General features: G+C 40.5%; 1 protein-coding gene across 1 annotated transcript in view; it reads right to left on the bottom strand.

Annotated features, from left to right (window-relative positions):
* Positions 1–11,119, bottom strand: part of LOC118798005 (VPS10 domain-containing receptor SorCS1) — a 273,068-nt gene extending 261,949 nt beyond the window's left edge. The window contains exons 1-2 of the mRNA XM_036557299.1: positions 10,710–11,119; positions 10,453–10,651 (exon numbers count right to left, since the gene is read on the bottom strand). Coding sequence (XP_036413192.1) covers positions 10,453–10,651; positions 10,710–11,119 — 609 coding nt within the window. The remainder of the gene's footprint in view (positions 1–10,452; positions 10,652–10,709) is intronic.
* Positions 11,120–15,002: the final 3,883 nt, after the last annotated feature.

The raw sequence follows: 15,002 nt of genomic DNA, 5'->3' as shown, positions 1-15,002 counted from the left end.
TTCACTTTGTACCTTTTAGCCTGGAAAACAGTTTGTGAATTTAGATATCTAATGCCAAATATGATTCATTAATTGATGTTGAAAGTTTATTGCATTAAATGTATACAAACAGAGTGTAAAATGAACTTGAGCTTCTTGTTTATCAACGCTTTTCTGCAACACATCCTGTGTGCTAGAGCGGCTTTCTATGTACTGCTAGTTGGTGCCAGAAACCCACTGGCGGCACACTGTGTGTGGTAGCCTGTAGCCAGCTAGTAGTCTTTATATTGCATTCTAAGACATTCTGAACAAAACATATGACATGTTCTGCACTGCCCTTTGGTGGAGAACAGAATTCAAACATATCATGTTTCTAATATGTGAGAGTGTATAATATTAAAAACAAGCTAATTTGCATATCAAAAATTCTAAATCACAATTCGATTTTCATGATTATTTAAAATGCTCAAATGTATTCAGTAGCAGCGTAAATCTCCACAAAAACGTCACAAAAATTTGATTTAGCAATGATTCTTTAAGAAATTATTGCATAATAAATTTTACCACAATTTTGTTATTTTGGCACGAATCTAATGTTTTTTTTTACATGTAAATTAAACAAGTAAATGAAACAGGAGAAAATATTTATGCAGTAATGGAATACATATAATGCAAGCCTTTTTTTTTTTTTAAACATTCCAATAATTTTATTTTGACCAAAGAAATGAACATACCAGGTCTGGGCTATATCTAAAAATAATCAGCACAATATTTTCTAAAAGATTATCGAGAGTATCCCCCCAGTAGGGAGTTTACTTGCCCAGACCTTTTAAAGGTCTTTATTACTCAGTGTTTTAAGAGTAAAAGAGAATAAAACACTGGCCGTAGCTGAGGATCAGAGGAACTTTCTCTCCAGGTTAGAGTTAATTTAGCTGCTCTGTGGTAACATCCAGTCATTTTAGCTCTCTTTTTTCTGCAGTGAGTCATTTTGAGGTGAGCTGACGTTCCAAAACATGTCGGCATTCATTTTTGCTTCCATTCACGTAAAATAAATTAAAGAGAATCCATACAGTAAAGCTAGTGTAGCAGAAAAAAATAACAAAGGCAGTTGCTTTACAAACCCCCCCCCTTCTCTGTCTGTCTGTGTGTGTGTGTGTGTGTGTGTGTGTGTGTGTGTGTGAAACTGACAAGTGCACGAGCCAGCACACTTCTTTAACTAGTTTCCCATCGTATTTTGCGAGCCGTTTAACAGTGAACTGGTCCTCTCTAGTTTGCTCTCAGTTGTTTTACCAAAATGGCAATTATCACGTTACACATCCCCATTGGGTTACTTGTCCATCTTCAACAAAATCCGATCACCCTGTCGCCCAGGCCTATTACGTATGTATACTTATTGCACCATATAAACACTATTATAATACATTCAAATCAATACTTACATTCCAAAATCAATAGACTTGATATCACACCTCCAGATCAAGACATCACAATGCATCAATGCATTCTGACACCCCTAGCAGTTAGTCAAACACTGTACTCATTTAAATTCATGAAACTTATATTGAAACACTTATTTTGAAACATTTTATAGGAATGTGATACCCTTGCTAGAGACTTCTCAGCTTTATATCCAGACTCAATTCTCACCTTAGTCATCTTGAGATGACACCATAGTTTCACCTGTTAGTCCACTGGGGCTGAAGACAGTGTGACAACTACCACAAACAGTGGCTTGTCATAAAATCAAATGCCAAAATGTCACATGTAGCAACAACTTTAAGGACTAGTTCAAAAACAGCTTCAAAGGCCTGTCCGAATGAATGCCATGCCTTCAGCACAAGCCACACATTAAGCAGTGCCACCACTCTTCCCCACAATAAATTGAAGTGATTGCACCATTTAATTTCCAAAAGAAGACGGATTACACACCCAGAGATATCTTGCTCTTAACAAAATACCACACAGACACCTGGGTCTCATCTGAGCCCATTACCACTAAATCACATCTTTATTTATATGATCCCTTTCTCCAAGGCCTCCTCTTTCCCTGTGGGAACTGCTTGTGTAGCATCTAATTTTCTCTATATTAATGGTAGATTATTTTGCCAGACAAGTCGCAGAAAGAGAACTCAATAAGGAAGACGTACCAGGCATGAGTCGCTGAATAATGGCACACGGACACAGTCTTGCCAGTTGATGAGGATAAACCTGGAGCGTCGAAGCGTGTCTGAGTCTGCGAGCGATCACTCTGTGACCCAGCACGCCCAGTGGGCCGCAATTATCTTAGCGACTGCAAAACTGGCCAAAACCCTCAGCTCGTGGGCGATCATGAGAAGAACACCACTGAGACTTGGATAGTCTTGAGCTTCGGCTGAAAGCAGACTGGCCAACACACGCAGCCTGCAGAAAACTCAAAGGGGCAAAAGAGACGGCTCAGTGTCTGTCGTTTTCAGTATCAAGTTACATTTCACAGCACAGTCTCGGTAAATGGGAATATGAACAGACTAGTGTTTTATACAACTCAAGTAAACATCTTGGTTCAGACAAGTTTCTTTAAGAAGCTAGGAAAGAGCTGGGCTTTGGTGAGCAGTGTTAAACATATGTTAATGTCAGCCTTGAATAAGAATAATTGACCAAGATTATTTACGCATTACTAACTTAGTAACCTAGGTGAAATTCTTAATATATGATCTGAATACTGAATATCATTCCCACTTTACAAATATATACACTACTGTTCAAAAGTTTCTGTTGCAGATAAATGTATAAATGAATTATAATGTGCTAGTCATGTTCAGCTTCATGTTTCAAATAATCAGGAGGTAGCTAGTAGGAAAACAAGGAAATTTTAGATGTATAGTAGTATATGTTAGCTTAGATTTGCTTCTAAAAGAACTGGCACTAGGTTCAGCCAGTTGTATTTTCTAAAGTTCAGTCTAAGAAAAGTGTTGTAAGCTTTTTCATCCTCTGAATACACTTGTTTCTGAAGGTAACACATTGAAAGTTTTGTTGCTAAGGTTACAACCACAGTTGAATGAGTTTTTGAACTGAAGTTCTCATCTGCACATGATATTAAAGCATTTATTGTTAACAGCTAGAGTGCAAATCTAAGAATGAGCATAAATGGTAATGAGCAGATGTGCAGTTCCATTAAAAAATATTTCAATAGAAATACAATGTTATTCAACTGTGTATTATTAAAGCACAGCTCGACACCTTTTTCTTGCCAGGTGATTCAGTCCTCTCGATAATGATTCATAAGAAACTCTCAGACCACATTTACATCTTGTCACTTCCTGTGCCACGCTAAAGACGGTTGTTGTGTCTGTCCATATGGCTAATAGCATCTTCATCGCAGACATGGATCACGTGCCCAGTGACATACTGCATGAGGAAGAGTTTCGGTTATGCTGGGAGGGGTTTTGGTCATCACGTGTCTTGGATAGATGGAGTTCACACTGCTATATGTGGCTCAAATGTCTCTCAGACCACCTCCTGAAGTCATCTGAGCGATCAGATTTGTATCTGTTTTAAATGCATCTTGGGTGCGTTTACACTTGCCTTTCTATGTGGCTTGGCCTTATCCAGATATAATCCTGATACTCAAGACGCATTAAGTAACCAGGTGTAAACTGGGTTTTCGGCTTGGTCCAGTTCGTCTGATCTGACACCCAACAAAACACACAACTTCCTCTTCCATTTCGCAGCATGTTCATTTAATTCGACTGTGAAGATCATCAGCCTTTTTGCCCAGTAATTCCTCATTTGCTAAAACAACAGCAAATGTGGTCCCACTGCTGTTCTGCTGCAAGTTGTAGACGTAATCTCGGTCATGTCTGGAACGCTATTTAATGATGCCCAAGGAGACGAGCCTCAAAATAAGTAGTACCATATTACAAAACAGTAGGAGGCTGCCTCCTGGAATTTGTTACAGCACACTAGTTTCACCTCTGCATACCCACCTCTGTTTGACCTCCCTCCTTAATGTACAGCAAATCCCACTGCTAATAAGCATGAGCAAATCTGGCTCATCACAACTTTATAACCAGACAGCTCTGACCTAGGTGCGAACCCAAGCGCTGTTTCTAACTCAACACCTCACCTAATACTCCAAGAGTGAGGTGTTACATGAGCAGGTGTAGCAGAATCTTCATGTATTTTGCAAGATTGGATATTCACCAATTATTCTACTTCAGCTCCAGCAGACGAAAAAGTGAAGTTTAAACAATTCTGAATAAAATAAGAAAAAAAAAAAAAAATCAACTCCTGTGTATGCTGGTGCTCGTCATCCTTGTCATAATCAAATTATTGGCTTGATAAATAAGTGGTGCTTGTAAGTAGTGGCGGTAGGCTGGAAGCAATGTTTTCCTGAGTCAAGTACGGCACTTTTCCAATTCACAAGTCGGAAAAGTGTTTTGAAACCTGCACCTGGCACTGAATGCTTCGGGGGCACTTAAACTGGGGAGCCGTTCAAGTAAACAAGCATGCGAAAATCTCTTTTACGTCATCAAAAAAACATCCACTTTAATTTCAAGAGGACAAATAATCCTGGTGGATGTGCCTTCTGTGTGTCACCAATTTGTCTTCGCTTTCATTGCTTGGAAAATATCATTTATATACTTTAGTGCTCTTAAACCATTGCCCTGTTTGGGTGCTTGTTCATGATCAGCCCATATGAAAATGAAACAGTCATATGCCGTCCTTAGATTTCAAATATAAATTGTATATTGTGATATGTTCAATGTTACATACTCTTATGGGAGGTAAACAACTTAATAGAAAATCACAGTCTAAAACAAATTGACTCTGAATGGCTCAAAGTGGGAGCACAACAGGCTTATGATTCATCAGTAGAAGAAAATGCTTCTAATGAGTTCTAATAAGTAGTAAGCATAAATTACAGTGTAACACAAACCAAATCAAAGAAGTATCTTTTTAGACTTCGATAGAGGGGTGGGCAATATGATGATATTTATCATTGTTGTGATATATTGTCATATTTCATAACAATATGCCTTTCTGAGCATATTAAAGCATCACCAAATATGTTTGTTTACAAAGAGAGTATATTTAGGACTGTTCAACTGGATTTAGCGCTGTAGCATTTTTTAATGTGACACCGCTCGTTCTTTGTCTGCTTTTTTGTCTGTTTCAACTCATTATCATGATGCATATCATATTGTAAAAAAAACGCCATGAAGGATCTAAATATTATATTTTTGCCATATTGCCAAACAACATTTCTAAAACACTTGGATAAGATGACAACACTATAAATATGTTAGTAACCATGTACAGATGCGAAAGGAATGTCCTGCAGTGCTTAGTTGTGGTTATCTGGACAATTAGAAAGAAAAGTCTTCCTGCTTGTTACCTCGTATCACTCTTTGTGCTCTGCACAACACCTTGATGTCGAGTGCTAGTTTGAACAGTTCGAGCAGTGCTGACTGCAGACAACTGCACCTTTCAAACCATCCAATTAGGAGCATTTTTTAGGAGAGTGAAGAAAACTGGAGAGGTGGCTTTGCACGATCAGTCCTATTTTCTCTCATTCTTTCTGCAAATGTAGCACTTCAAGTGCACGGTACGCAAAAAGCAGCCTGAAATAGATTTTAGCACGCAGTGACGTTAGCGTGAGTCGGTCTCGTGAGTGTGACAGCTGGTGTTGGTAGCATATTTCACAACGTTAACAGGAACTTCATGTGATCAAGTTGTCATTAATTGCCTGCAGAACTGTTGGTTCTATTCTGAACAAGAAACACAAAGAGAAGAAGCAGATCGTTTCGTCTGTCTTTTATCTCTCATATCAGCCTATCAACAATGACGGCCTTTCTTTATGATTTTTACTGAAACAAATATTTTGCGTTTTTTGGTGGATTTTTCCTTCTAAAGTGAAAGGAGCCAGTGCTTTGATGGCTAGGAAGAGTTCCCTTGATCAGGAAGAACAGAAATGCAAGTTATAGATGTCTTTGTTCTTTGGGAACCAGATGAAATGTCACCTGAGCTGGGTGTCATTTCATAGAGCTGTGTGTAGACCATTTTCAGGAGCATGTGAAATGGCACAATGATATATTGGTAAGTATGAACAGATAAAAGACATTTACATGCTGCTAGAACGTGGACATTAAAGGTCTATCAATAAATGTTTGAAATTTACAATGCTTCAATGTCCATGCCAGTGAAGTTTATCACAAGCTGCTCTTTTCAAGCTTAAAGCTAAGCCAAACTTTCACTTCTTTCCGTTAACGCTTACTGTTAAGGCAGAGGTTCAGAATTCAGTACCTTTAGGGTACCAGCCACATTACTAGTATTGAAAAACTCATTCAAAACCAAATAGTCTGTCCAAAATCTACACTGCTGACTGGCTGTCTAAATTATATTTTGTAAGCATGTTATTAACCAGCACTTCTTGATTAGTAAATACATTCACTTGCAGCACTTCATACTCATTTTAATCACAGTTTGTAAATAGCAAGAAAGTATCGAAAAAGGACCATTGAGGAATCCATATCAAAACCAAGGTATCTGTAGTGATTATTTAAAATGATACCCAGCCCTGCAAACCATTACAACCATGTTAGCTTCATCAGCATCATTCTATTCTGTCTCTGGCCTATGAGTTACCTGTCCTATATGAGCTGACCAAATCTCTACACATATCTACTGATATGTGAATGAAGCTCCCTGTGAAGACTAAACCCATTTCCTTGATTGGTCGATAGGTGTCTAATTTATACATACTTACACTCTAGATTAATAGATGGTTAGATGGATAGATAGATACAGTTTATTGATCCCCAAAGGGGGAGACTTTGTGTACTACACTAGCAAAGATGCAATTACACAAATTATATATTTACACTTAAACACAGTGCAAAGACATCAGTACACAAACAAGACAAAGTGCAACAGACAACATCGACTTAGAGACTCACATTCAGTGATATGTGGGATATGGTGTATTGTCAGGGACATTTCTGAACATTTCAGGGTCCGAAGTGACATCATACTTGGACCCACACCCACCCTTATCATATTTTTTTCTATGTAATGATAGAACAAGAATGAATACTTTGATAAATTTTATAAATAAACAAAGTAATAAAATCTCTGCACTCGGCATAAAAACAAATATTTGGGGTCCCTAAACAGCTGCTTATACCACCTATAGGTAGAAATGACCCACGGTAATGTGCCAAGTGTAAAAACATTGACATATGCCAAATTAATTAACGTGAAAATAAGCAATCCTGTGCAAAATTTCTGTAATGTGTGGTATTAAGGTTACTGTTTTGTGAGGAAATATCTGTCCTGTTGGTGATGAGGCATCACGCTGGGAGGAAGAGTCACACTTATGGGTGATAAATCATAACTAAGCCCTGGCTGTTACAATGCAAAAGCACTGAGTCCTGACACCCCATGGCTAATCATTATAATGCTTCAAGCACTTCAAGGTGAAAGTAACAATCTATATTCATTAAAAACTTATCTTACATGAACAGTCGTTGAAAAATACAACCTGAGCCCTGTTGGATGTAGACGTATGGCAGTGTGCAACACAAGCTGTGGAGAGAAACATGCTTTCTGGGCATCTTCAGGAGGGTGGTCCATCTGGCCCTGTGGAAGTGCGTGCGTGTGAAAAAAATGGTGGCTAGACCGTGGTGAGAAAGCAGATGCCCGACCCCTCCATGAGCTGCAGATGGAGTCACTACATTACACACACACACACACACACAAACACTTTTTCCATACAAGTACATAAACAATCACAGCGTCTAAGTAAACACCCAGAGGCTTTATCCCTCCATTAATCCTCATTTACATTCGTGCGGGACAGAACCATTAAGAACCTCGTCTTTTGTTTTGCACTGCATTCATACAGTAACAAATACTTCCTGCACTATTCTCCTACCCATTATCCACTGCACTAAAACTGCATATTTAACACAACGCCCCATTTTATTCAATCCATTGTGAGGTTCCCAACTATGTCTCGCACAGTAACAGAGAGGGAACAAAATCCCTAAAAAGTTCCTCTATTGAATCCGCCCTATTCACAGTGCAACTGTGGAAAAATTCAATTAAGGGGTATAACAATGGCGCTGAGGATTCTGAGCACTGAAAGGAGACTGAGTTCTGCTACTGGAGAAGGGTGAAGGTGATCTAACCTGTCACAAGTCTGATCTAAAGTTTTCGGAGTTTTTCAGCGCCCGACTGTTACCTCTCCAGCACCGAGCCATATAAGTGAATAAAGTGCTTAAATAAAGAATTAAATGTCCCTGAATCTCGCCAGAGGCACAAAAACTTCAGCATTGACAAGACTGCCAGGGAGAAGCATACTGTAAGGGCTGAAAAACTACACACTGCAACTACATTCTGCATATGCTAATGGGAAATAGAGAAGAGACGTGCCATATTGCGCTGCAATCCTACAGCAATAGCTACAACATATGTTAGCAAAGAATTAACAAGTACAGAGGTTGTTGTTGTGCCATTTGTTACAAATCAAAACCATGTAACAGCAGAAGACTTGTGGTTAAAATCAGTGGGTAAAATATACAACAAATAAAATGGTTAAAATATGAAACAAATGGATAAAGTAGTGAGTGATATAAAAAATATAACATTACGCCTCTTTTCAAGACAAATGATTTCATTTTTGCTCATTTTTTTTCAAGGGTTTGATAAGTTGGAAAAAGCCCCAGTAATTTAAAATTCACCATCAAAAACTTTGAATACAATGTTTTTTTTATTAGGGATTCATGGAAATTTCAGCCACAAATTTTGGCCAAAAGAGAAAAAAGGCCAAAATCTGTTACACAATAAATGAATCAGGCCTACAGTGAAGTATCAATTTAGCCAAGAATTGTCATTTTGATGCATCATTCATTTTTATTCAATATTTCACATACTACACTGCTCTAAACTCAGTTGTTCAGGACTAATTATGCTGTCTTTTTAAAGAAACATGCATTTATATTGGTGATATCTATAAAAAGTATATTGTGATGCAATTCATCACGATAATGACAAATATGCTCATACTGCCGACCCAACACAAGTAGTAGTTCTAAGCATCAATCAATATTAGTATCAGAACTTTACGCTAGATATGTTGGTTTGTGTTTACTGTTATGGGACTTACACAACATTTACTACTCTATCAAATCTCTTCAGATGGAATGAAGCATGGCCACCCTTTTGGCCACCCTAGCTATAGAAAGTGAAACAATGAGCCATCATTACTAAAACACCAATTATGCTTTATGGTAAAAATCTTCCATCAGGGTAGTTACCAATCATTAATGACAGCCTGATGACACTGCATTTAACAATTAGCATATCTTGCTACTAGGCTATGTGATGGTATGATGGTATGGTTAACTGTCAAAAGTTAGTCAGCTATAATTATTTATTGCGCTAATTATTTTTAGAATTTAATGCATGCATGTGTTCTAGGTTCTCTTATACAGTGCTGTCTGGCTAGATTTCTAATCACTAGACTTATGTATAACCTGTAGTGAATGCAACCTAAATGAATAACTTCTATGGCTCTTGTCTATATGAGATGCTTTTTTCTTAAAGTGAACTGACAAAAGTGATGCATTTAATGTATCTGATTCACACACATTCTACTCATTCATCAGGAAATATGTTACAACACAGTTTTATCTTCCAGTTTACTTTTGGCCATAGTTGTACTGATGTGATATTTTATCCATGTGGAAGTGATGGATAGATTTAGTTATGCACAGAGAAAAAAAAATAATACAGCAATGCTCTCTCTCTTCTCTCTCTCTCTCTCTCTCTCTCTCTCTATATATATATATATATATATATATACATATATATATATATATATAAAAACACACACTGATCACATTTTTACATTGAGCCACCCCAATAAAATGTTTGCCTCCTAACTGGCCACCCCTTTCTAAAAGTTCTAGCTACCCTCCTGCCTACTAGACAAGCAGGGATGCATCTTTTGAACGAAAATGCGCAATATAACACTGACTAGAACTGGTCTGGACTCAGCAGACGCCTGACCGGAACCTGGCCTATGACTGTTTGGGAGGCGACAGCACCGCCGTTAAAAGAAGCATCGGCTTGCTCTGGCTGTTGTGTAACTCCAGAGAGGAAAGCAGAGGCGTCGACTGCGTTTCTGGTTCATTCACCTGCACCCACAAACGGCACGAAACACCGGAGGTCAGGGAGGTACAGGATGCACTTCTGGCCCGTATCGAAAAGGCACTGCAGCAGCAGGACGTACAACCTCGCGCGCCCTAAATCTCCCACGCGCACACGCACAGCACAAACAGACGCACGCGCGCGCGCGCATTCATCTCCACCACCCAGTCGCCACCAGCAGCCTCCCCGCTGCATCTTGCGCACTTTTTTCTCCCAATTTCCGAACAGTATGTGCCCCCCTCCCCCCAAAAATATCCAATAAGACGATTTAATGAAACTTACGCTGCTGTTCTGGCCGGACCAGTGAACCATAGCTTGGTTGTGAGCGGAGTCTCCGGTCAGGGCGAAGGTAGAGCTGGTAAGTTTCAGCTCCTCTTGCCTGGGGCTGGATGCTCTCCTCTCCTCCTTATTCCACCTGAGCTCAGCCCGGGGCGCCCCGCTCTCTGCCCCCCAGCTGCTGCTGCTCCTACGTCCACGGCGCCTGAGATGCGCATCAGTCGAGACAGGCTGAGCTGAAGCAGGTCCGCCGTCAGGGAAACTCGCGCTTATGAACTTTGCCGCGGCTTAAAGTCGAGCCCAGTTTAGCGAGTTTGCCGAGCGCCTCGTTCAAGCTAAAGCCGCTCGTACTCCGTCTTCGCCTCGACGACGGCGCCGCTGCTTTCCTCCCCTCCTCCGGCTCGCCGTTCTCAGGCTGCTCCCACTGCTCCCAGTCCCCGGCGGACGACGAGCCGAAATCTCCGGCAACTTCGCCTCGGGACCCTGTTGCCTGAAGGAGGGACTCGGGGGTGTCCATTTTCAGCTTCAGCAGCAAAAGCTGCTGCCTCGGTCGCCACTCGCCCGTCGCCAGCTGACACGACCTGCAACTTATCTCTGTTTTGGCTGGAAACATCAGCACCAGCGCGCCGAAGACGCCGTACCAAACCGGACGAAAGCGTCTCCCTCTGCCCATCGTCTCCAACGGACGAAATACGCTGAGAAGGACCGGTGTTTTCCTCAGCTTTTCAGCTTTTGTCGTTCTCTCTCTCGCGCGATCGTTTGTCGACGGTGAGAGCGGCTCAACTCTTCTCCCAAGTTGTGTGAGAGCCGAGGCTGCTGCTGCTGCTCTGTGCACGCGCTCCGCGCTGAAAAGTATGACTCCGCGAGGCGAGGCCAAGTTGAAGGATCTTGATCAGATGAAGGGGCGGGGCTACAGAGACCATAGGCGGGAAAATGAGGAGAGAAAATTGAGAGTTTTTCTCCCTTTTTTACCTGAACAGATAATTCCTATTATTAGCTCTATTAAGAGGTGTTGAATTAGACATGTGCTTCGTTTTAAATGCAGCTTAGGCGTCCTCTCGAGTTCCCTTCGTCGTTTTAGGGCCTGTTTGACGAAAATGCGTGTGAAAAGTGTCAAAGGTTAGCATCTCGATTAGCAATGAAGTGAACATTGGGCCTCGTTCACCAACCGTTCTTAAGAACTTTCTTCTTAAAACTCACTTCTGCAGTTTTCATGAAGATTCTGACGTTAACCAGTGTTGTCTTATTTGGGATTTGTTCTTAGGTAAGAACAGAATCTACACACACTCAAGAGCACAGAGGTGAGAACAGTTCTGTGGTTTAAGAACACATCATAAATCTGACATGGACTTTTTTAAGGACCTTTCTTAAGAACAAATTTGAGAAAAAACTTAGGAAGATACAGACACAGTTCATGTGCTTCTCAGTTAAAGGGGATTTTTCAATCTTTCTACATACTTCAGTCATTAAATACTAAGTCATCCAGAGTGGTTTGATGGGAAACAGTGTAGGAAAACTTAGCAACACAGATTTCTTACAAAGGTTGTGGTAGGAACCCAGGGTTGCAATATCAACATAGCAAATATAGCCATTTTGTTTGCTATTGAAATTGATTTTCTGAGTCAATTGTATGTAATGTTGATGACATCTGGTTCCTGTCACCACCACTGTGAACAATTGTGATACAGTAAATTTCTCTAGAATAGCACACTTTGATATCACACCACTCTGAGTGACTAAATGTATTTATCCAGAAATGTTGAAGCAATCTCTAAAATTCCCATTTTGAAGAAACATAGGCTATTGCTAATACACCTGTTTTTTGTAGCATTACCCGCAAACATCTGCATATTAGAAGTTGAAGAGTTGTTTACAATTTTGCCCTCTAATGTTAAACGTGTCTCTCATGACTAAGACGTCATTTGTTTGATCCATGAGGGAATTACAGAAGGATCTTGACGGACATCAGTCACTTCATGGCTGTCAGCAGGCAAAATAGGCTAAGCTACTTCAATTTGCGTTTAAGCCCACAGGCAGCTTGTTCAGTAGCATATTCTTTAATATGGAATCAACAACCATACTTACACTGAAAAAGAACACGCGTGCCTAAACAATGCAGGCTAAAGTAGGCTACCTTATATTAACCTTTAAAAATATAAAGGCATTTTTGAGAAATTAATAGGACACATTTAAGGGAGTATAATTATAGCCATATTAAAAGCAAGAGACAAGGATAAACAATAAAATAAACACAGGTAATGAAGCTCAAATATGCCTATGTTTGTCTCTTTGTGCTTTAGAGATGGGAAAATTTCCACTTAAAAGGAACATGTCCCTGTGGACTCTCCACTCAGGCAATGTCAATAAAATAAGCAGTGAGGAAAGTTCATCTCTCTCTCTCTCTCTCTCTCTCTCTCTCACTCTCTCTCTCTCTCTCTCTCTCTCTCTCTCTCTCTCTCTTTCTTTTTCTCCTTTTTCCACCAAATGAATACATTCCATAATTGCAATCCAGACATAAACGGAGCAAAGATTATTAAAACATTCTTTGCTGTAACGGGAATGGGCTATATGTCTTAATTACTTGTCGAGAATTGCTCTGTTTCTTTTGTTCTCGATCGCAGACTAATAACGCTGCATTAGATCATTACTGTGCTTTTCGTAGCAACGGCAAATCGTAACGTGCCGATAGTGCCGTCAGTTCGAATTGACATTTGTGTATTCATGAATGTTAGAAGATGTCAGTACTGAGTGTATGAAAGATTGGACAAATTGCTCTCTCCCTCTCTGCCTATATGAGTTAAACCCCCTGCCTTGTCATACCAGAGGCGTTAAAAATGATTAACAGCTGCACAGGCCCGGACTTAGAGAATTAAATAGATATATTGTATTGGATTAACGGTATTGCTATGGACAGGCCTCTAGAGCTACGGACTCACTCATCATTCTCTCTCTCTTTCCCTCCCTCCTCCCCCCCCCCACTCTCCATGGAATAGACTCAGGAAGATATCACAGCCCATCATCTCATCTCCCATCCTTCCTTTAACGTGACTGTTCAGATCCCCTCAGTAGAAATCAGTGCCGTTAAGGAGCGATTTGCACGTACAAAAGCGCTCGTCCGTAAGGAGATGTACTGAAGGCTACTTGAAGGCCACAATCTGTGAACCGGCAGAAACAGGTGCGTGAAGAGTAGGCGAAAGCTCTCAACCCTCAGCGGTGAACTGATTATGTTGGATCAAATTTTCCCAGACCGTGACCTTATCTGATTTGTGGAGATGAAAATGTCATTGCTAATATTGTGTTGTTCCACAAGGGAATCACATGTTAATTTTGTCTCATTTGGTTGGTCCAGCCTCAACTACTGTATGTTGAATTGATGGGGACCGGACATACCGCAAGCTGTTTCAGCATTGGCTGTAATGTACCGTTAGCCAAAATGTACTATATAGCTGCAGGTTCTCTGACAAGAAGTTCTTCAAAAAGATATATATGTGCATTTTTATGTGTACAGTGACACTGGATGAATTTAATTTGCCTTTGATATATAGAGAGTTTCTACCAGAGTTCATGTATATACACACTGACCAGCCACTTCATTAAGTACACTTCCTTATATTTACATTCTTTATCCCTTTTATCAGCTCCACTTACCATGTACACTATATGGCCATGCTAATTATTGAATTCAGGTGTTTCAGCCACGCTCATTGCTAACTGGTGTGAAAAATCAAGCACATAGCCGTGCAATCTCCATTGACAAACACTGGTGGTAGAATGAGTCATCCTGAAGACCTTAGTGACTTTAAACATAGCACTGTGAGATGGAAGTGTCTAGGAGCAACAACAGCTCGTCCACAAAGCAGTAGGCCACGCAAACTCACAGAGTGCAGCCACCAAGCATGCACATAAAAATCGCCTCTCATCTGTTGCATCACTCGCTGCAGAGTTTCAAACGGCCTCTGGAAGCAACATCAGCACAAGAACTGCGCGTTGGGAGGTACATGAAAAAGGTTTCTATGGCCAAGCAGTTGCACACAAGCTTAAGCGTTCACTAGAGTGGTGTAAAGCAGACCACCACTGGACTCTGGAGCAGTGCAAAATATGTTCTCTGGAGTGATGGATCATGCTTCATTGTCTGGTGGTCAAATCTCAGTTTGGCAAATGCCAGGAGAACACTACCTACTGGAATACATAGTGCCAAGAGTATAGTTTGGCGGGGGAGGGGTAATAGTCTGGGGCTGTTTTTCAGGGTTTGGGCCCCTTAGTTTCAGTGAAGGGTAATATTAACACTACATTACAAAGACATTTTAGACAGTTATGCGCTTCCAACTTTGTTTCAACAGGGAAGACCCTTTCCTGTTCCAACATGACTGTGCCCCTGTGCAGAAAGCGAGGTCCATAATGACATGGTTTGATGAGTTTAGTGTGGAGGAACTCCTCTTGCCTGCATGGAGCCCTGACCTATACTCCACTGAACACCTTTGGGATAAACTGGAACGTTGACTGCAAGCCAGACCTCCTAATCCAACATCAGTGCCTGACCTCACAAATGCTCTTTT

This window comes from Colossoma macropomum, unplaced genomic scaffold (assembly GCF_904425465.1).
Source record: "Colossoma macropomum unplaced genomic scaffold, Colossoma_macropomum, whole genome shotgun sequence".
NCBI lineage: Eukaryota > Metazoa > Chordata > Actinopteri > Characiformes > Serrasalmidae > Colossoma > Colossoma macropomum.
This window is presented reverse-complemented; position numbering and strand designations above follow the sequence as displayed.